General features: G+C 33.6%; 1 protein-coding gene across 4 annotated transcripts in view; it reads left to right on the forward strand.

Annotated features, from left to right (window-relative positions):
* The window catches only part of Cmtr1 (Cap methyltransferase 1), an 87,409-nt gene extending 68,151 nt beyond the window's left edge, over nucleotides 1-19,258 (forward strand). Inside the window, exons 1-13 of one of the 4 annotated variants that reach the window (XM_023165979.2) lie at nucleotides 800-1,022; nucleotides 1,073-1,131; nucleotides 3,544-3,699; nucleotides 4,916-5,083; nucleotides 5,134-5,295; nucleotides 8,400-8,702; nucleotides 8,758-8,941; nucleotides 9,000-9,234; nucleotides 13,999-14,189; nucleotides 14,245-14,376; nucleotides 16,410-16,626; nucleotides 18,629-18,855; nucleotides 18,916-19,258. In XM_023165979.2, coding sequence (XP_023021747.2) covers nucleotides 989-1,022; nucleotides 1,073-1,131; nucleotides 3,544-3,699; nucleotides 4,916-5,083; nucleotides 5,134-5,295; nucleotides 8,400-8,702; nucleotides 8,758-8,941; nucleotides 9,000-9,234; nucleotides 13,999-14,189; nucleotides 14,245-14,376; nucleotides 16,410-16,626; nucleotides 18,629-18,855; nucleotides 18,916-19,040 — 2,193 coding nt within the window. In that variant the 5' untranslated portion in view covers nucleotides 800-988 and the 3' untranslated portion in view covers nucleotides 19,041-19,258. Of the gene's footprint in view, nucleotide 1; nucleotides 102-799; nucleotides 1,023-1,071; nucleotides 1,132-1,742; nucleotides 1,871-3,543; nucleotides 3,700-4,915; nucleotides 5,084-5,133; nucleotides 5,296-8,399; nucleotides 8,703-8,757; nucleotides 8,942-8,999; nucleotides 9,235-13,998; nucleotides 14,190-14,244; nucleotides 14,377-16,409; nucleotides 16,627-18,628; nucleotides 18,856-18,915 lie in introns of those variants that run through there. The other 3 variants (XM_074172081.1, XM_023165981.2, XM_023165980.2) reach the window with 3 other exon arrangements.
* Nucleotides 19,259-21,737: the final 2,479 nt, after the last annotated feature.

Here is a 21,737-nt window from a genome sequence, read left to right on the forward strand (position 1 = left end):
AAAAATCTATTCGTGTATTTTGTGTAGTATTTTGATTACTGAAATCAACAAGAAAAATGTGTGAGGATTAGTTAGAAGATCTTTTCTAAATATTATAATAGGTAAACAAGTTTATTATTGCAGTGAAGTGAAGAAATTTTTGTACACCAATGATTGCTTTTGAACCGAATGGGAGTTTCTTCCCTTGAATTGCTATCTTTATCTTTAAAAAATCATATTTTCGGTGACTCTCTCTCAAAAAATGGCAAAATAAGCTGATTACAATAAGTTAAGAGATATTATTTGCAAATGCAAAAAATACAATTTCTTACCATAAACTTTAAAAGATAGAGAGTAGGATAAATTGTGGCAAAATTGCTTATTTTGACTATAGCACTTTTAGTGCCGGAGATATATGGGAACAAATGAAAATATCAAAATTATATTTCTTGCAGTATCTTCTTTATTTCAAATAATATTGGAAATATGTTAACACAACACGGTTCTGGTGTTGGGATAAAGTGCGATGTCTATCGGAAACATTAGAACCAAATCGGATTGTAAAACATAAGCAAAGTTAGGGAAAGTCATTTATTTTACCTTTTCATCAGTTTCTCAGACAATTTACGATAAAACACACTCGAAAAACAGAAAACCCTAAAATAATAAACATAACTTATGTTTCGCATTCAGTTGAATGGATCAGCAATTTATCGTTGAGGTCTTCATTTCTTAATTACACTAAGGTCAGCATCCCTATGAGTAAAATGTCACCCACTGGCAACACCGCCTGAAAATACTTCTAACCTTATCTAGGATTCAATGTCACAGAGTTTGTTTTTTTTAATTTTTTTTTTCATAAAGTTTTTCAACATTCCTAATTAATCTTTTTTATCATTCACTAAAGGTTTGTTTCCATTACTCTGAAAGAGGAAACAGCTGATAACGTATGATCAACTGGGAAGTAGTATATTGATATGAAACCTATTATTTTGTAATAAAAATTAAAATGTGTTCAAACACCCCTAAAAAACTACTTGAGGGTGCGTAAATTCACTTGTATGAACGTACTTTTAATCATGGCTTGTTTTAGATTGCGAGGTGGGCATGGATAATTTACAAATTTGCGACAGTAAAGCCTTGCAAATGATGGTAAGAGTGCTGTAATTTTATAAATCCAAATGAAAACAGTTTCTGTAACAAAATATACTTGAAGAACTTCACCACAAAGGAAAGAAACTTCTTCGCATTGTGATCAAAATGTCTATATGCATCCTAAGTTAAAAACGAATTTCTGAAGTTGTGTAGTGCCAAAAGTATAAAATGAAACTGCTCATTGGTCTTTGAATTAACGAACCTGCTCATTGTTCTTTTGAAAAACGGATGAAGCAATGGGCGGTCCATTCATGGAAAAATTTGAAGAATGGGCCTTAGAAAAGTGCAGTGAAACCATATTGTTTGAGACGTTTCATTGATGATACATTCGTAGTATGGCAGCAGTGAAGAGAAACAATTAATTTCGATCAAAGACAATGACTGCTCTCCAAGGCAGTCCACTGCAAAACTAACCTTTGACGTTGGCCATCTAATGAAACTTGTCCTCTGTCATTTGCTGCAGATACTTGTTAGGCAACTAGTTGAAACTGGAGCCAAAAACAAAGCATTCAAAAAGTAAAGATGCCTTCATTTACTCAGGCTTGCCCTTTAAGGACATTTGAGACCACTAATGCATTCGTGGTTCAGCCACACACCACAGATAAGACCGGTGGCAGGTCATGAAAGCACTGATGAGAGGTTATACCTTGAAACTGGACTGTAGGTGTTCTACGCGAATAATTTCAGCATGGTCCTGCTGCTAGATGAACGAGAGGCATCTGTGAGAATAACCTTGGTGAGGTATCCTGCATAAATGTTTGTCAGATATAATTCAATTCCCAGCGTGGTATTAGCCAGGGAAGTAGGTGTTTTCTAGCAGGCATTCACGAGAACCTATTATATAGATTTAGATAGTTGAAAGGGATGAATGTTTTGAAATATTTAATTTTTTGTACTCATGTATCTCTTCTGAATACAGTCTTCAGACACCTAAATAATAATATACCCACCTCCGTATCATAATTAAAATATTTTATTGCCGTTGATATACAGTTTGATCATATGATATTTTTTATTAATAACATGAAATGTGATTCTGGCATCAATTTCTGCTTAAATCGAGATGAAAAATAACCCTAAATATAGCAGACTCGTCATTCGCAATAGCTACTGAAAAAGTTTGTCTAATAATAATAATCTTTATTTCAAAAATATGCCGACTATTACAGCTTGTACACAGACAACATAGAATGAAATGATGTCAACAACAAAAAAAAACAAAAAGACTGCATATACTCATAAATATATACATTTCTATAATTCGATTTGGTCTAAAAAGTCACTAACACTATATGGTTCTAAATCTATTAAATATTTTTTTAATTTCTTTCTTAGATTTCTTTATGCTCCTCACATCTTTGATTAGATTAGGCAATTTATTGTATAGCTTCATTGACATGTAATGAGGAGTTTTTTCTGTTATGGTTAACCTATGTATAGGGAGCACGAAATCATTTCTTCTTGTTACATAGGAATGTTGATTAATATTGTTAAAGAACAGATGCCTATTTTTTAATACAAACATAAGGTATTCATAAATATATATAAAGAGCATATATCGTCATTATCCCGTTATTCTTTGATTATACTTCAAATTACTCATCATTCTGATTGCTCTTTTCTGAATTATAAATATTTTATTTATATTACTATTGCTTCCCCAAAATATGATTCCATATCTAGCTACAGACTCAAAATTGGAAAAATATAAAATTTTTACCGATTCATTGTTGAGATATTTGTGAACCACCCTTAGTCCATACGAAATTTTGCTCTATTTGTTAGCTGTATAATCAATCTGTTTGTTCCATTTCAAGAGTTCATCAATATGAAGTCCTAGAAATTTGGTGTCTACTGAATATTTTATAGTTATGTTTTCAATATTCAAAGTTTGAGGTCGTTCTATCTGTAATTGATTAGTTCTGAAAAGTATAAGATTTGTTTTAGTCTAAATGCAACTCTGATGTATAATAAAACCCAACCTACATAGAACTTAATTTCAGTAATGACAATTGGTGTACTTTAGAAAAATACATTGAAGATGGCGCTATTCAAAATGAAGCGTTGTCAAAACTAAAAAGTTTTATGTAGATTATTTTGGGTCCTATTTTGCAACAAAATAATGTTATGCAGCTGAAAATTTACATATTGACAAAACGTTGCATTTATGGAGTAACTTCCATATTTTAAGGAAGTTACTCCACTTTTGAAATAGATTTGGAAAAAATAAAATCTATTTTTTTGTTATTTTTCATCCCAGTCGAAGCAGAAATTGATGCTTTAAGTATAATTTCGAGGGAAGGTATTAATAAAGAAATTGAGACTCCACTGGTAACACTGTATAATAATAAATGAACTAGAACATGACATATTACTGGAATAATATTTTCAACAAGACATTTCTTATAGAAAAAAATGGGTTACAAAATAGGATCAGGCTTGGGAAAGTTTGAACAAGGAATCACAGACACGATAGACATCAAATATCAATCGGGAAAAAGAGGTTTGGGACTGCATTTGGAAAATATGAAATCGGCAACAATTTCTTGGGATTTCTCAAAAGAGGTAAGAACTTGCATCGATCGTTTTTAAAAATGGTAAGCTTTATACTTCCATCATGCATTTCGTTTATTTATTTATAATGTGTGCAATCCAAATAGGGATTCAAGAACAAAAGCAAGTTTAGCTCAGATTTGTTGAGTCCTTTGGTAAATTTTTTATAAAAAGATATGATAACTTTCTATTCTGATTTTATTTCGTTCTTAAGGAAAACGTGATCGAATTGGTTAATATGATCCTATTTTATCTGGTGCCTGGCTCAATGTTTTTCCTGTGGCTTCTTTGGGTACTTTCTTAAATGATACATCTTTTAGAATTTCAATGGGTTTTCGGTTGGGTTAATGAATTTGTGTTTCTCACAAGTGCAGAAGTGGAACCACTATAGAAGAAAATGGTTACCATGGCCTGAGTTGTGAAATTAGTTCTGTCAGATTTACAAGACATCATTCCATCTTATAAAAAGAGCTTTAGCCACTACGCACAGACGAGCTGAGTTTAATTCCTTGGAAATTTGGGAAACCTCTGCTTTGGGACTTTACCTGTGTAAACACAGTTGCAGCTTCACATCACGCAACATCTAATTCCAGAATAATCATCTTCTCCCAAACTCAAAAATTCTGCCATATATCTATCCAATTCAGTTCGAAGCAGTTCAACTTCAAACTCCTTATCCCGCTGGTTCAATGATGAGGAGAATCATCACATCCTTGATTACTCAGAAGAAGACAGTAGGGATTGAATCAGGCTTGCATACAGTATGATTTTAAGTGTCATTCAAAAGATGTATTAAACCACAGGTGTCTTAAACCTAGATAACTTTGTTTTCCTTTGTATAATGTGTATAAATCGGGCTTTATTAGGAAATTTGTGAATTATTCTGAGATATAGCAAGCGTTAAACGTGATAGCGAGCAATCGCGCAGGTATAGACTCTCCCAACTAAATTACTATTGGATTACAATACGCCCCTTGCCGGCCAGTGTTGTACCTATAATTAGTTTTAGTTAGGGTAGCAAATGGAACACGACTTCTTTGTGATTTCTTTCCATATTTTATTTAGTATTATAGGTAGTATTCAATTATGGTAAAAAAATGTTAATTTATTAATACTCGTAAATAAGTAACTTTGACAATGTAACAGTGATATCTAAAATTGAACTTGAATAATAGTATAAATAGTATAAACAAAATAATTGAATATTTGTAAAATGTTCACCTTTCAGGATGTAAATGTAAAAGAAACTGTTGAATGGCTACATAATCTTGAAGAGTCAACTCATACCTTTGAAGAAATGTTATCATGGATAAGGGAAGGTCCACCTGATCATGACGTCCAGAACCAGTATAATTTTTGTGATAAGGAAGTGTTACTGAATGTTTTAAAAGCCAAAGTGAGTACAGTCCTCAAGAAAATCTCTCGTCACATGCAGTATTCTTTCAGGATATATACGATGAATTGGATGAAAATGAGTTGAAAAAGGCAAGAGCGAGGTCAAATCCGTTTGAAACTATCAAATCAGTATTTTTTATGAATAGAGCTGCTTTGAAAATCGCCAATATTGATGCTGTGACTGATTTCATGTTCAGCAATATTGATAAGGATGTATGGTGATCTATCAATTGTCAGATTTAATAAATGAATTCTATTGTCAATGAATATGTTGGAATGAAATGTATTCAAAACATAAAATTGTTCAAATTGAAAGGGGTATATTTTCAGGAGAGATTGAATTTTGAGAAAGAAAAATTTTGGCATTCTACTTCTACATCTTTATACAAAAAAAATGTGGGAATCTTTGAAAGAAAGGAAGGAAGCAATCCATTTCAAAAAGTCAACTCTATACAAGGATGTGTAGATTATGCAAAAAAGTGACTTTCAGACACAAACTGGAAGAAAAGTCGTCTCGAAGGAGCTACTTTCATATAAACATTGAATTATACGAAAGAAAAATACTTTCGAAAGTAATACTTTTATGAATATATAATTATACAAAAACCACTTTATCTAGAATATTTATTCATTTATAAACATATAATTGACTATTAATCAGAATAGATCTGGTGTTATGGCCTACAAAGTATTCTTTGATTAATATATTGTAGTTATTTTTAACAATACCAAAATAATAAAAACAAAAAGTATGTATAAAAAGACAAAAATTTAAAAATATAAAGATGGACTTCAAAGGCGAAAAAAAGTTCCACAACTACATGTTGTCGTGACCTTTTCAAAAACATGAGGATTTTAACAGTTAGTGATATTTTCATTTTAGAACTTTTGAAGAATATTCACAAAGCTCGTAACGACCATATGCGTGTAGATGAACTACACAATTATGATACTAGACAGAAAGGCAAATATTGCGTTCCCTTCAGACGCTTAAATATTAGCTTAAATTCACCTACTGTACTTGGCTTAAGACTCTATAATCGACTTCCACAAAGATATAGATTCTTTTCAAACCGGAAATTTCTTATTGAAGTGAAAGAGATACTAGTTGATCTGTGTCCCTACTCCATAGAAGATTATTATGAATTAGTTTTTTAAAGAACAACCTGTAAACATGTATTATTTCACTATCCTATGTTAATTGTATTTTGTCTGCAATCTTCGTTATGCATGTACATAATTTATTTTATTTTATCATTTCACTCACTGTACTTTGTTGTATGTCTGTATGTTTTTTGACTTGTCCTATAGCTGTATTTGCTCTAATGGATAAATAAAGAATTGAATTGAGTATTGGTTGATAGCTTCAACATGGTAAAATTATACTCAATCAGCCTACTTTCTAAACAGTTAGCTGCATATTCGAATACAATTTTTTTTACAGCTTTTTTGAATTCAGTCATAGAAGTAATGTTTGTGAAGTTTATTGTATTGCTGGATTCCTCTATAGATGGGTATATCCTGATTTTTCTTTGTTCTCGTGTATATTTAGTTCAGTCTCACAGCATTTCTTATATTGTGAATATGTGTATCTCCTACTGTTTCCATGGTGGTACTGCATAAGATGTATTCATTCAGGATTCCATGTATAAGTTTAACTTGTTCAAGTGTAATGATTTTTTCTATTTTCAGAAATCTCGTTATTTCATAAACAGTGTTTGTGGAAGTTGGTCGATTCAAGTTATACAGAGTTTTTATTGATTTGTTTTGCGCTCTTCCTAGTTTGTTAATTAATTATTAAATACATTGCCCCAACATGGTAAGAGATACCTTATATGAAAAGTTTAATTCGATGTTGATATGAAAGTAACTGTTTCAAGAGGGCTTTACTTCCAATTTGTGTCTGAAATTTACTTCTTTGCGTGCTCTGCAGACGTTTGTATAGAGTAGATTTTTTTATTGTTTCCTTTTTTTCTTTGGAAGATTCCCGCATTTTTTTTTGTGTACGATGGGGGACTATTTGTATTTTGGGAACTGGCAACACTAATGTCAAAAGGTTAAATGTGGCAATACGATAATAAAGTTTGACACTTTTTAGCATAAACGTACTCACAACGTTTGGTTTACAGTGAGTTATGAAAATCAATTTGACCAAAAAATGGAAATTTCAAGAGAAGGTTCTCGTTAGATTATTTTTCACAACCTTAGACGTGGATTATGTCAACAAGAATGTGTCGATGAGCTCAGTTCTTTGTATGGAGATGAAGCGCCATCAAAATCCACAGTATATCGCTAGTATAGAGAATTGAATCGTGGTCATAGTTTCTCTTCAATACATTCGATTTTGCTTGAACACTCAGTTGTAAAACAAAATTGTTCTCGTTGGATACTCCATACCAATCATTTCCTTACACCATACCCAAGTGGTGTAAGGAAATTATTGAAAAGTTCGACTGTGGTGCTTCAAAACACGTCTATAAAATCGCGACAGGTGACGAATCATGGATTAATGCCCGTGAGCAGCAATCGACCATGTATTCCAAGACGAGTTAAATCCAACAAAAGTTGTTTGTGGAAGAAGAACAGCGAAGCAAAGGGTCGCCTATTTCTCCGACCGAATGGGTCATGTGGCCACTGTATCGCTTGAGCAACGTAGAACGGTCAATTCGTAAAACTAACCGCCAAAGACGAATCATTTTCCACCATGACGATGAGAGCTCTCATACATCTCGTCAAACAGGTGAATTTTTGAGCTGACAAAACATCGAATTGATGACTCGTCCTCCGTACAGTCCTGATTTGGCACCCAATGACTTTTTCTTGTTCTCGAATATCAAAGGTAATCTACGTGGTCAAAGATTAACAAGGACCAAAGAAGCAGTTGAAGCGTTGAAATACTATTTTTTCTAGGTGTCTTGAAAAGAATGAAAAATCTGCTTTGACAAATGGTTTGAAGCAATGCAAAAGTGTATTGATCATCAAGGGGGATTTTTCGAAAAACAAAGCCATTTTCATTAAAAAATGTTTGTTATTATTTGATTCACTGAATAAAAATAGTACCCCTCGTAAAGATAGCGAAATATGAAGCCATAACTATTCTTTCCCATAAAAAAATTTATATTATCATTCATTTTTTAAACATAAACAACTTCTGACTTTCTACTTCATGAATTTGTTTTGAGTTGAATAAATTGACATATCAAAAATTTCACTTCACTATTTAATTGCAACATATTCATTCATTACAACATCTCTTTCGACGATGGAATTGAGAAATTTTGTTGTTCAGTTCGTATTATAAATTTGAAATATTTCAGGAATATCACAAGGACCACAAAGGTCCTTTTTACTTTGCAGATGTATGTGCAGGCCCAGGTGGGTTCACTCAATACATTCTTTGGCGAAAGGAATGGTTCTTCAAAGGCTTCGGTCTCACCTTGAAGGGGGAGCATGATTTCAATATGAATGACTACGTTTGTCCATCTCATGTTTGTTTTCAACCATTATATGGGAAAGAGGAAGATGGAAATGTTTGTTCGCCCGAAAACATTGAAGACTTCAAGACCAAAGTTTTACATGCGACCGACAACCAAGGAGTACATTTCATGATGTCTGATGGGGTCTGCTCTATTTTTATAAATGCAATGCTCCTTGTATCTAATTTCTATATTTCAGGGTTTTTCAGTTGAGGGAAATGAAAATCTCCAGGAGATTCTTTCCAAAAATATATACATTTGCCAGTGCGTAGTTGCACTAGAAATAATTCGAACACATGGTCATTTTGTCACTAAACTGTTTGACACTTTCACGCCTTTCAGTGTAGGCTTACTTTACTTAATGTACAAATGTTTTAAAAAGGGTAAATCCGTTCAGCATGAGTGTAAAAAATAATGATTTCATTGTGCTTTGTATTTCAGTAACAATTTTGAAACCAAATACTTCGCGACCAGCGAATTCTGAACGATATTTGATTTGTTCAAGCTTGAAAAAGTCTCCATCAACTGAGAATATCAAAAATTATCTCAAGGATATTGTGAATCGATTATGGGATATTAAGGACAAATCTGATGTGGACATTTTGGAAATTGTTCCTCTTTGTATTCTGAAAGAAGATCAGGATTTTTATCGATATATTTATGAAACGAATCGACGGTATGTTTTTACGTTTTTTCTGTGTATGTACTGATTAAAATGGTATTGAAATTTATCGAAAAAAAACAAGTCAGTTTAAATGTAATTGTCAGGAACTACCTTTTGGCATCACATAATAATAATATAAGTTTATTCATAACATTTTATAGTATACAGAGTGGTCCAACGAAAAGTATGCACCTTGCTTTTCTCCTTTTTTTGTAATTTAACGCAAAAATGCTCGGACAGGTCAATTTTGCTTTTGAGGGGGACACATTTTAGATGTATTTTTCTACCTGTGCCTTCAACCCCCAAGCGAGGGTGAGTAACAATCCTAAAATTTTAATTGGAAAGTGGGGTCGAGTGATATATCATTTGAAAGGGCACAACATTATCTTTCCAATGATACCTAATTTGTTGTATTTCACTCAAAAATGTAGGTATTATGAAGAAAAACAACTACAACCCAGTACTTTGAAATGTGTAATAGACTTAGTAGAATCTAAAGGCGATAAATCAGGTGACCTGGCAGGCCATTCGATGGGGCCTCTCCTTCCAATCCACCGTCCAGGAAACTGGTCATCTAAAAACTCTCTTACCGGAGCAACATAGTGGAAATGAAGCCGATCATCATTATGATTTTGGTCATTTTCAATTATTTCTGTTATGAGAGGATCAATTGTATCTTCAAGCATGTTCAGGTAGACCTCACCAGTTAAATTCCCAGGAATAAAAAGTGGCCCTACGATATGACTACCTAATATGCCACACCAGGCATTGATTTTTTGAGGGTACTGGGTATGGACCTCTCGGAATAAGTGTGGGTTACTGTCATCCCAGTAACGGCAATTATGCGTATTCACAGCTCCATTCAAAAAAAAGTACTCGCATCGGAAAAGTACGTGTTGAATGATAGGTGCGGATCATCAATTAGTAGCTGGCTCAGTTGTTCACAAAATTGCAGCCTTCTATCAGGATCATCTTCATTGAGTTCCTGTACTAATTTAATTTTGTACGGATGGAATTTGTAGGCTTTTAATATCCGTATTATAGACGAACGGGAGACACCTGAGGCTGCAGCAAGCTGACGGGTACTTTGAATATGATCCAATTCAACATGTCCCAAAACAGCGACTTCCACTGCTTCATTTCTGATCGGTTTCCGTGGCTGGTGTTTCACATTACAGACAGATCCGGTATCGACAAACTTTTGGACTAACTTGGCAACGTACGAATCGTTCACATTTTTGTGAAGAGGCGAGCAGTAAATCTAGCACAACTATTATGTTGATAATAAAGTTTAACAATTTCAACTCGTTCAGGAATGGAATAAACCATTTTTACAGTAAGGTTGTAATAATTTCAAAAGCAACCGAACTGAATCAATGAACGTTTGCCTAAATTCTTTTTGTACACTTATCTGCTGTTGTTATTTGAACCAAAAAACGCACGAGAGAAATTGAGGAATGTAGTAGTGATAAAAATGCCTTTTTTCCGCATTTTCATTAACACCAAAAATATCGAGTAAATGTTCTTGCTTTTTTTATAACTATTCAAGTAAATACAACAAATTAGGTATCATTGGAAAGAGAATTTTGTGCCCTTTCAAATGATATATCACTCGACCTCACTTTCCATTTAAAATTTTAGGGTTGTTACTCACCCTCGCTAGGGGGTTGAAGGCACAGGTAGAAAAATACATCTAAAATGTGTCCCCCTCAAAAGCAAAATTGACCTGCCCGAGCATTTTTGCGTTAAGTTACAAAAAAAGGAGAAAAGCAAGGTGCATACTTTTCGTTGGACCACTCGATATACATCGGAAATAATAAACAAACTTCTAAGTAAACTTTGATGCAATAATTGAAAAAGCTTGACGTCGTTTCCTAAAGTTTATGTACTTCAAATCATGTAGTATCTATCCTGATAGAGGTAATACATATGAAACTTTTACCATTACATTCAATATTGAATGTCTTCAATTAGGCAGATAAGTAATTTGCTTGAATAATTTTTCTATATAAAATACTGCACAAGAATGTTGATGATATGAAGGTGTTATCTCTTATGAATTTATTTGTGCTTCATTTTAGAACTAGAACTATGAGTACAAAAACTTTTTACAGCCGACTGTTCAGTACCAATTTGTACCTCAAGTCACCTATCTTTAGTATTTGCAATAATTTCAAATTTGTGTGATATCAATTTTGATTCCCTTTTGATTGTAGATTTCATGTAGAATTTTTAATTTTCTGGTGTAGTTTTTTTTTATTTTATAATCCACCGAAGCTGATATTATCGGCTTGTGTGTGGTGACATATTATTATGGTGTGATGTTGACGAATCAAATGTAATACAGTCAAATTAATGGAAAAGAAAACAAGGGTAAAAATGAGATTATAGGTTAACCAAAAGAATGTGTTTTCAACTAGCTCGAGAGTTTCAGATATAGCTTAATTATATAAAGAGCAGTAGACGAAAGTTGGAACAAAAAGGGCTTAAGAAAAGTGTAAACAATATAATTTTTTTCCAAGGCAATAATTCTAAATAATTTCATAAAAATAAAATTACCATTCAGGTTATCATAACGATAAGATTGAGAGTATTCATCAGAATAAACGAATTGTAACTATAATTTGTTGTGAAGTAAGGATAATTAGTACAAAAGAATCGTTTCAAACGTTATATTTACGTCATAAATTAATCATGAAATATGAAGTAAGCGCGATCATCAAAATCAGGAAAGTATAACTTGTGTTGATATGACAATGGCATGCCTCAGATTTCCACAGAAAAATCTGACAGTACGAGTGTGTGAAAGAAATTATTTTAGCTAGCCTTAACTTAATATCAATCATAGTATGTATTTTTTATATCGATTAATCGATATGTTAAAATTCTTCACCTTGAAGTCGGCCATAATTCAATTCATTTGGTAGATCGTTGTATATCTTTGGCCCAAGAAACAAGCTGGATCTCTGGGCTATTGTTTTAGTCACATGTGGAACTAAAATGGTAATTTTTTTTGACCTTGTGGAGTAGGAATAATCTAGGAATATTTTGCTCCGATTTTTTTTCTGGTCAACAGCAAGTGTCAAATGAAATATTTGTTTTGCATATAATATATTGCCAAGCTTGTAAAGGTCATCTGATGGGTAGGTAATTGGTTTTCTGAATATTATTTTCAAAATCCATTTTTGAATTATTTCAACATTCTTTATAATGTTATTATATGCCCCTCCCCAAGCTATTATGCCATATCTCAGTTGGGATTCTGCTAATACGCAATACAGCATTAAGAGATGTTTTTCTTAAAGAATGTTTCTTAAATATTTGAATTTAGACAATAGGCTTCTAATTTTTTGCACTACCTTCCTAATGTGTAAGTTCCATTTTAAATGATTGTCTATCATTACTACCGAAATACTCTATTTCTGTAGCTTGTGTGATTTTCACGATGTTGTTTTCACCTCTGATTTCAAGGGGTTGAAGACTGGGTAAGTTTTTGTTATTCACTGAAAAGGCTAAATATTTTGTTTTAGAAAAATGTATAGTCAATAGTTTGAAATTCATTTTAAAGTCATTTTGTGCTTTAGTGATGAGCGAGTTCCAGTTTTCGGCTTCATAAAAAACTGATGTGTCGTCTGCATAGCTTATAATTGTCCCATCAGAGTGGAGATTAAACAGGTTATTAAGATATACTGTGAAAAGAATTGGACCAAGTATGGTACCTTGAGGTACCCCAAACTTCATCACTTCATATTTACTTAACATATTACCTACTTTGACACATTGCTTTCTCTCAAGTAACTTTTTATTTATTATATTATTGTTATTCATTTTCTCAAATTGTAACTTTATAGTTATAAGCACCTTTGTTACTTTTTAACCATACTTAGTTAACCCTGTAAGTGGTTTTCAACTGTAGGTAATAAAGGCTATAATTATTATTATATTCAAGGGTGGTCCCAGAAGTACGCGGCCTGACCAAGAGATGGCGGTAGTTGCTTGAAAAATATCACTGTATTAGAAAGCGCACAATCTATAAAGCATATGTTTCAAGTTTGAAGACACTGCGTTGTTTATCATTTGTTTGACAGCCAGCCATCAACAGCTGATGTTTTTGGTGAATTTGTGAAAATGGAGAAAATTGGTCATCGTTTTGTGGTACAATACTTTTATTTGAAAGGCCTCAGCCCCACCAATATAAAAGCTGAACTCGATTCTACTCTGGGTGAGTCTGCTCCTTCGTAAAATATTGGATAGCAAACTCAATTGGCTCCAATCTTGAAAAAATGGTTCAATGGTCAATGATTTTCCAATGATGAAGAAGTGATGTCGGCAGTTAATGGCTATTTTGAGGAACAAGACAGTTCTTATTATAAAAACGGTATCGAACTTATTGAATGTCGCTGGGAAAAGTGAATATAGCTGCAACGAGATTATGTCGAAAAATTAATAAATTTTTTCCAAAATTTTTGTGTTTTCTTTGTTGGGCCGGATACTTCTGACCACCCTTGTAAGTATCCTCGTTTTCTAGCTCAGGATGGAGAAAAACTGTAATAGCATCCATTCGACTGATATTCCTATCATTTAAGTTGCTGTAGTTCTCAAGAATATCAAATTTGTTGACCGCACAAAGGCTCAAATGTTTGACTCCGTAGACTCCATGTGATTAGGAAAATCCCTTCACAACTAGTTGTGACTCGTATCGAACCAAATGTGCTTCTCCATTTCTTTTTTGGCATAAAACGCATTGAACCAATGGTAGTTGATTTTCATTTCCAGACTCGGAATCAGACAAACAATGGGTCTTGAAAAACTGGCAACTTTTTGCCACAATAAAAGTCTGGTCGAGGTAAGACAACAAGAGTGTAGGACAGAGTGCCTAAGATTTTGGAATATACCTGATGAACCTAAAGAACCCCCGAAAGAATTGAAGGTGGACGACTTGTTGAATATGGCCATGCATAACCAAAGTAAACATTTCCAAAGCCATTTGTGGCTAAATATAAAAGGTTGTTTTGTTTTCAGAAATTCTCAAAATACTACCCCGAGTGATCAAAACAGTGGAAAATTTCAAGGAAATATTTACAGATGTGGAAGATTGGCACTACTCCCCTTTATGCAGCAGCCGAAATTCGTATAATATTCATTTTTATGCTGGTAAGATATATGATAAATATTCAAGTAAAAAGTTTCATCATCTATCCTCTCAATGTATTAACATTTGTTAGTTGATTAGAATATAATTCTCTGATGAAATGAAATTTGTATGAACTAAATATTCAGATTGGAAACCAATGTGGAATAAGTTTAAAAATAATGTATTGCAATATCAGCTGGAACATAATGTGTTGAAAAATTCAGCATTCAAAAAAAAATCTGTATCAAGAGTCTATCAAATGTAAACTACAAACTTTGAAGAATGGTAGAGAAATATTGGTAGATTGTGTAGAACTTTAAAAAACTAATTTCAAATACTTTTTCTGACATCCTGTTTTTTTGGAAATGTTTTGAGGCAGAGAAACCGTTTTTATGTAATACAATTGCATTTCCTTAATGTAGTAGAACAGGTCAGAACTATTGAATTATTGAAAAAGTTCTCAAGAAGATGGAAGTCGACCTTCGACGCTCAATTCATTCAATTTTTGGACGGTGATTTGTGTGAAGTTGGAGATTGACATCATTAAATGATTTATACAGGTCGGTCAAGTACGCAATATCATTCTTTGAAGTGATGAGGTTGTCGTGCAATTCTTGGTCTTTGTTCTCCAAGAACTCTTTTACAGAGTCAAATAGATTGTAAAATCGAGTCAGTTACCTCTTGATAACCAACGCACTTCTCTGTGAAATAGCAATCGGTTGAAATCTGTTTCGGATTTTTTTGACTACTTTGATGATATATTGCAGTGATTGAGAGAGGCGCTCACTCAAATTTTTCGCAACCAAATGTTGCCTATGAGTGACGCAACGTACAGCGAGCACATCTGGAATTTTTATTTTTTAAGTACGCTATGAAGCCTTTGTGACGTCCTGTCATAGCCGGAGCGCCATCCCTAGCAACTTATATAATATTCTACAGTGGAATTTCTTTCTCATAACAAAAATTTTCCGGTATATTATACTCGTATATGATTTCTCCTTTTGTATCCGTATTTAAATTTCTGGCAAATAGTAGTTCTTGATATATTTTCTCATTTTTAATAAACCTCACGTATGACAACAACAATGCTTTATTGGTTGGTAAAGTAGACTCATCTAACTGCATTGAGAAATCTTCAGATGATTGTACAATTACTCTTTAATGTTTTCAACCATCTCATCAATTCGTCTTTGCACGGAACTATTATTATTGCTCAAAGAAATTTTTCTGTTAATAGCTGCCGCTGGTTTATGGAGCCCAGTAGTTATTCCTTCTTTTATTGCCGGTAAAATTTAATTCCTTTCCAATAGTGTGAGGTTTACCTTGTTTTCGTAATATCGTCGAATGACATTACTAGCTGGATGGCGCGCGCGCTTTTATATGTGGCAGCGCCGCAGCGGGCGGGCCTAGTACTTTCGAGAATGGAAACTAGAAACTTCTCGATTATTGAAGCTTACCGCCATCTATTGTACAGTTTGACAACTATCGGAAAGGAAATAGTTACTGTCTAGTCCCCTAGATGGCGTTACACGAAGAAACGCGCGTTAAGCGTAAAGTTTGTGTTAGAAGAAAAAAAAACTTTTTCAAATTAGCCATTGCCCCCTTAAATCGCTTCAACGCCCCCCAATCTTCTCTGTGCCCTTCACTGCCTCCCTATAGGCCGCCAGCGCCCACAAGAGGGCGTTAGCTCCCACTTTGAGAAAGACTAGTGTAGAGCAACTTCAAGTTATGATATATATTTGGTCTATAGTGGTATCTCTATTCTGTTTATTGAATTCATTACGTACAAGGTTGTGCAACAGTGTATCCTAGAATTATTTCATTTTACATAAAAAATATTGAATTTCTTGCAATTGTTATCTGATTGTTTTTCATGAATACACGCTGTATCTCGAAAGCTGTTTAAAAGATGTATACATACTTTTCAAACCTAAGCGAAAATATTGAGCTGAATAACACTGAAAATTAAAAAACGATAGGCATTTCCCTCCCAAAAAATATATGATATTCCACGTTACATTTATTGAAAATAACTCATTTACTTTGAAATCAGCTGTAGGATCTTCTAGAGTGTTCCGCTTACAAAAAACTGAATGGACGAAACTAAAGAATCTTCAACTTTGCATGGGGACTTTACTCTATGGAGAATTCGTGAAAGAAAGGGTCATCAATGAAACCAAAGAAAATTCTACATTCAGATATAGTCTTCATGTCATTGACGCATTGAGACTGGGTGATAAAAATGTTTTTGAGTTGACATTCACTGAAAGGTATTCTAGGAAACGTTGCTAAACCAACAATGGTCACTTTCATCAGATTATATCAAGTTCTATGGCAAACATTGTTGAAATGAACAATTAGGGATAACCCACAATAACCATTTTTTATCCTCGAGAAACAATGGTTTATTTAGGAAGCGATTTTAAGCAATACAGCATCAGTCCTTATCCAGTTAAGTACCTTAAATACATTGTGCATTTAATATAGATCAATATGGCTCTTTACAGAATGTAATTTAAAGGAATATGATCGAAGAAATTAGACTTGAAATGCAGGGAAAATTTTCCTTTTTAACAAAATTCTTACATTTCGACGATCAAAATGAGTCGGGTAGATTTACATGAAGTAAATTTTATTAACCATACTAATGGAGCAAATACGGCACTGTTGACATACGGAAGAATCAATATGTTTATCTATAGCGTAACCAGATGATTCTATATTGAAAGATGAATGGATACTAATATGGTTCCTTATGCTTCCATCAGGGTTAAAATTGTATCAATTGAGCTAGAATGATCAATTAGTTACAGCGTTTGTTTGAAGGTGATTGACAATGTTTCGTGATGAATTTCACTAGTTCGGACTTCCATTGTCTACTATATAAAATGATTTGAATTCCCTGAAACAAGTAAAAAAGAATAATTTGGGCTCTGTAATACAAAGGAAGGTCTCGAGAAGGAACTAGACATCATCAAAAATGATCTTCAGCGGAATGGATACTCCAAAGCGATGGTAGAAAAGACTTTGGCTAAAAGATAGCAGGAGCATCGCAAGGAAGAGAAGCCGTCACAACCAGTGCTTGCACTTCCCTACATCAGAGGATTATCGGAGAGGATAGGAAGAATTGGTTCCAAGTACAACATTAGAACCTGTTTCAGATCCGGTAACACTATCCGTAGCAGCCTCACGAAAACCAGGCCCCCAAACGCGGACTGCGATTCCAAGAATTGCATTTACCGGATACCCTGTGAGTGCGGAAAATCCTATATTGGTGAAACTAAGAGGCCTTTGAATGTTCGCATTGCTGAGCACAAGAAGCACACACAGCGAGGAGAAACCAGCAAATCAGGAATAGCAGACCATGTTTGGACCCATCAACACAACATCGAGTGGTCCCAAGCTGAGATCTTGCACAGAGAGGAACATTGGTTCAGGAGAAAATTTAAGGAAGCCGCATACATGTTGTCCAACAACGTATTCAGCCAGGCCAGCGTAGATATACGAAACATATGGAAACCCATCATCAAACGAAAAATGACCAACTCCCGCCAAAACGGTCATCTCTCACGGAATCAGTGAAGCGAAAAATGGAAAGTAGAGAAAGTGAAAGTATTTCAACGACCTATAAAATAGTCATCTCTCGGAGGAATCAGTCCAGTCATCACCCGAAGACGATTGTAGATACCAACAATCGAAACGTCGTGAACTAACGTGACTTGGAATCTCTACACTTTTTTATTTTTTGTTATTTTCTCTTTTCATTCCTTTAATTTTTATTTATTCAATTATTATATTTTTACTTGTAGGTTATTTCACTATCATTTCATTTCAGGTTTATTGTTGCTTAATATAATTGTTATTTTCAACTATTCTTTTTTACTTGTTTCAGGGATTTCAAATCATTTTATATAGTAGACAATGGAAGTCCGAACTAGTGAAATTCAATTAGTTACAGATTGCATATGCGTGAAATCTTGTGCTACAGTTTCCAACATTAATTTAACTTGATTTGTTGCGAACTTCTACTACAGCTTGCCAATCAGTTCTCACAGAAATATTTCATGTATGGTCGTTGGCTATTTTATATCTGACTCGATAAATTTTTTTTGGCCCTCGGCTAAAACATAACTCACTGTTATTGGAAATATTTCAAATTGAATGTTTACGCTATAGTTAATGCAATTATTTCATTTTATTGCCATAATTCATATGACTCTGATGAAGGTGACCAATGTTGTCATCTTACATTTCTTAAATGGATTTTTTCAGGCGGAAGTTGATTGAAATTTACTGCAAGTCTGTGAATAAGGAATTTCATAGGAATTCAGTGAGGATTCGTCCTAAAGTAATCGACAATTTAAGCAACATTTCCAGTGAAACCTTCCACACGGAAATTGGTCAAATAAACAAATATATGAATTTGCCCGTTATGAGTATGCAATGTGTTGCTGAAAAAATGGATGTCAATTCTTTGTTATTCCTGAAAACAAACAGCAGTGAGGGTTATCATAGTGTAGTGTATTGGTATTTTATTTATTAATTTTTTTCTTTTGCAGACCAAACCTTTTACACAACCTATTTCCTCAGAGTACAAATATTTATAGATGACGAAGCAGAATCAAATTGCGAGAGTAATTTATCTTTGAACGACATTGTTTCAGAGATAAAACAGAAACTATAAAAGAAGAAAACTGGAATGGACACATATCTACACTTTTTTTTAATCGACTGATGTGGTTTCTCAATCCAAAAACTTTTATTAGTGATCGTATATACCAAATTTCAATATTTTTTTTAATGAAATTTCTATTGTTTTTTCTGATTACAACTGTGTGAACTGAACAAAAAACACCTTTGACTGTATACGTCAAATTTTAAAGAATATATAATTTCACACAATTTTCTTTTTATTATAAATTCATTGTTCTGTTATTCATGAATCCTTATTAAATAACATTAAATTCACACAAGTGAAGAAGCCCTCATTAGGAACTTGAGGTCTTATTTTAATATCCCCTGCCTACGATGCCGGATTTTGCAACACCCTTTGTATGGCCATTGCTTCCCTCTTGGGCGCATTTGGCCAATTTTCTCCTGTCCTGTCAGCAATCTTGCCTCAAGGCAATTCTGCCACCTAGTTTTCTACTCATTTTTTGTTTATTTCAAAACATCAGCTTTTTAACATTCGCCTCTTCCTAGAGAGACCTTTTGATTTTTTCCACGTGCATGGCCCTTTTTACGTGGTTATCGAAACCATCCGGCCTGGATATCGGCGTGAATAAAGGGGATACTCCTCATATAGGTTATTTTTATGCCAGACAATCACTACACAAAATGGAGCCACGAGATGGCACACGGTATCCATGTAGCTTCTTTGTGGGCGGACGTTATCGGTACGGCCACCATGGAACTTGATTCCAAAGAAGAATTGAAAAGTTAAAAATCCACATTGTGAGTGTTAGCAAGTCTCAAAATTCTACCTATAGTCTCGTTCTGGCCATAGTATGATAAAAGAGTACTTTTGTCATGTCGTGAGGTAATTAGATGTATTGAGGCAGGTGAATGCTCGGCGGCGATTTTCTGTGATTTGAGTCGGGCATTTGACTGAGTCAATCACCAAAAACTTTTACTGAAATTGGAAAAGTATGGGCTAAGAGTTGCCTTTCTCAACTGGATATCCTCATTCCTTGAAGGTAGGAGTCAATATGTATCTCTCCAGTGTACGGTCAATAGTGAAATCCAGAGTATAAATTCTGAGCCTTTAAGCGTAGGTATGGGTGTACCTCAAGGGTCCATTCTGGGCCCAATCCTTTTTATCCTATATGTAAACAATATAGACTCTGTTGTTTCTAAAGTTCATTACACAGCTTATGCTGACGACATTTCTATGATCATCTCTGCAGTTGAACAAATATCAGATTTTTTCAATTATCATGATTTATTTTTTAATTCGGATAAAACGAATATTATTGGTTTTCATAATAAACATAATAGGATAGAAGACTTCAGTTTAAGTGCTGATAATGCGACATACTTAAAATCGAATAAAAGTGTTAAATTCTTGGGAATTCTTCTTGACGAAAACTTGAACTGGAATGCCCATTGCCAATATCTAATTTCTAAACTTAACTCAATAAAATTTCTATTCAAGAATCTGTGGAGTTTTAACTACCACTTAACTAATGAGCATTTATTATGCTCAAGTTGATTCAAGACTGAGGTATGGTGTCTGCTTCTTGGGTGGGTCATCCATGATTCATAATGTATTCATTGCTCAAAAACGCATTATACGCTGTATTACAAATGTCTCAAGGAGATAATCTTGCAGACAAATTTTCAAAAACTATCACATCTTGACACTTAGATCAGTTTATATATTTGAAATGTGCATTCACATATTCAAAAACAAAACAAATTTCAAAATGAATAAAAATGTTCATCACCATGACATTAGAACAAAAAATAGATTTCATGTGCCATATGCAAGACTAAGAGTGACTTCATTTGCACCAGAATACATTGGAATACAAATATTTGACAAACTGCCCGATCATTTAAGGGAAAAAAATAATTTTGTGATGTTTAAGAGAAATTTGAAGAGTTTTTTAATTGAACAACGTTTTTATTCATTGAATTAATTTTTAGATTAGATAAGTAGGGTATTTCAGTTTTAAGGTGATGTTTTCTATTTGTATGTTTCTTATACTCTGTCTTTATTTTTACTTCTTTTATTGACTATTCCTATACAATGTATATTGTCTACATGGAAAATAAAGTATTATTATTATTATGTATTTCTTGTTCCGTTCGTAGGCACATTTGAAGTTCAAGTTCCAGGGAATTATTGCTACCATCGACTATTTTGTGAACTAATGTAAGATCTGATTTTAATCTTCTATGAGCCAGAGTATTCAAGTGAAAAATGTCCAATATAGTTTTATAGTTATTCACCAATATGATATCCCAGTTTTTATGCACAGTACCTTAAAAACTTGTTCTGAACACTTTCCAACATATCATATCAATATGATCTATGAAGGGCACCAAATTGTGGATTCGTATTCAATTATTGATCTGACAATTGAGCAATATATGATTTTGAAGGAAGAGAGATAATTCCTCTGCAGATCTAAGAGTGAAATCTAACATTTTTAGTGCACTGGAAGTAACATTTGCAATATGGGGTTTGTGGCATTCTTGGGTCAAGAATGGTTCCTAAATCTTTAATTGTATATCTTGATTCCAGTTCTGATTGCACCTCATATTAATGAGGTTAGATGTAAGAAATGGATACATGCTTCGAGGAGAGTGGATTTAACAGTGCAAAAATAAATAAATATTCATATGTATGCTCTAAACATTAAATGAATAGTAAATT

Source organism: Leptinotarsa decemlineata, unplaced genomic scaffold, assembly GCF_025532065.1.
Source record: "Leptinotarsa decemlineata unplaced genomic scaffold, Ldec_3_MD MMD2_tig00000035_RagTag_RagTag, whole genome shotgun sequence".
In the NCBI taxonomy this organism is placed as follows: domain Eukaryota; kingdom Metazoa; phylum Arthropoda; class Insecta; order Coleoptera; family Chrysomelidae; genus Leptinotarsa; species Leptinotarsa decemlineata.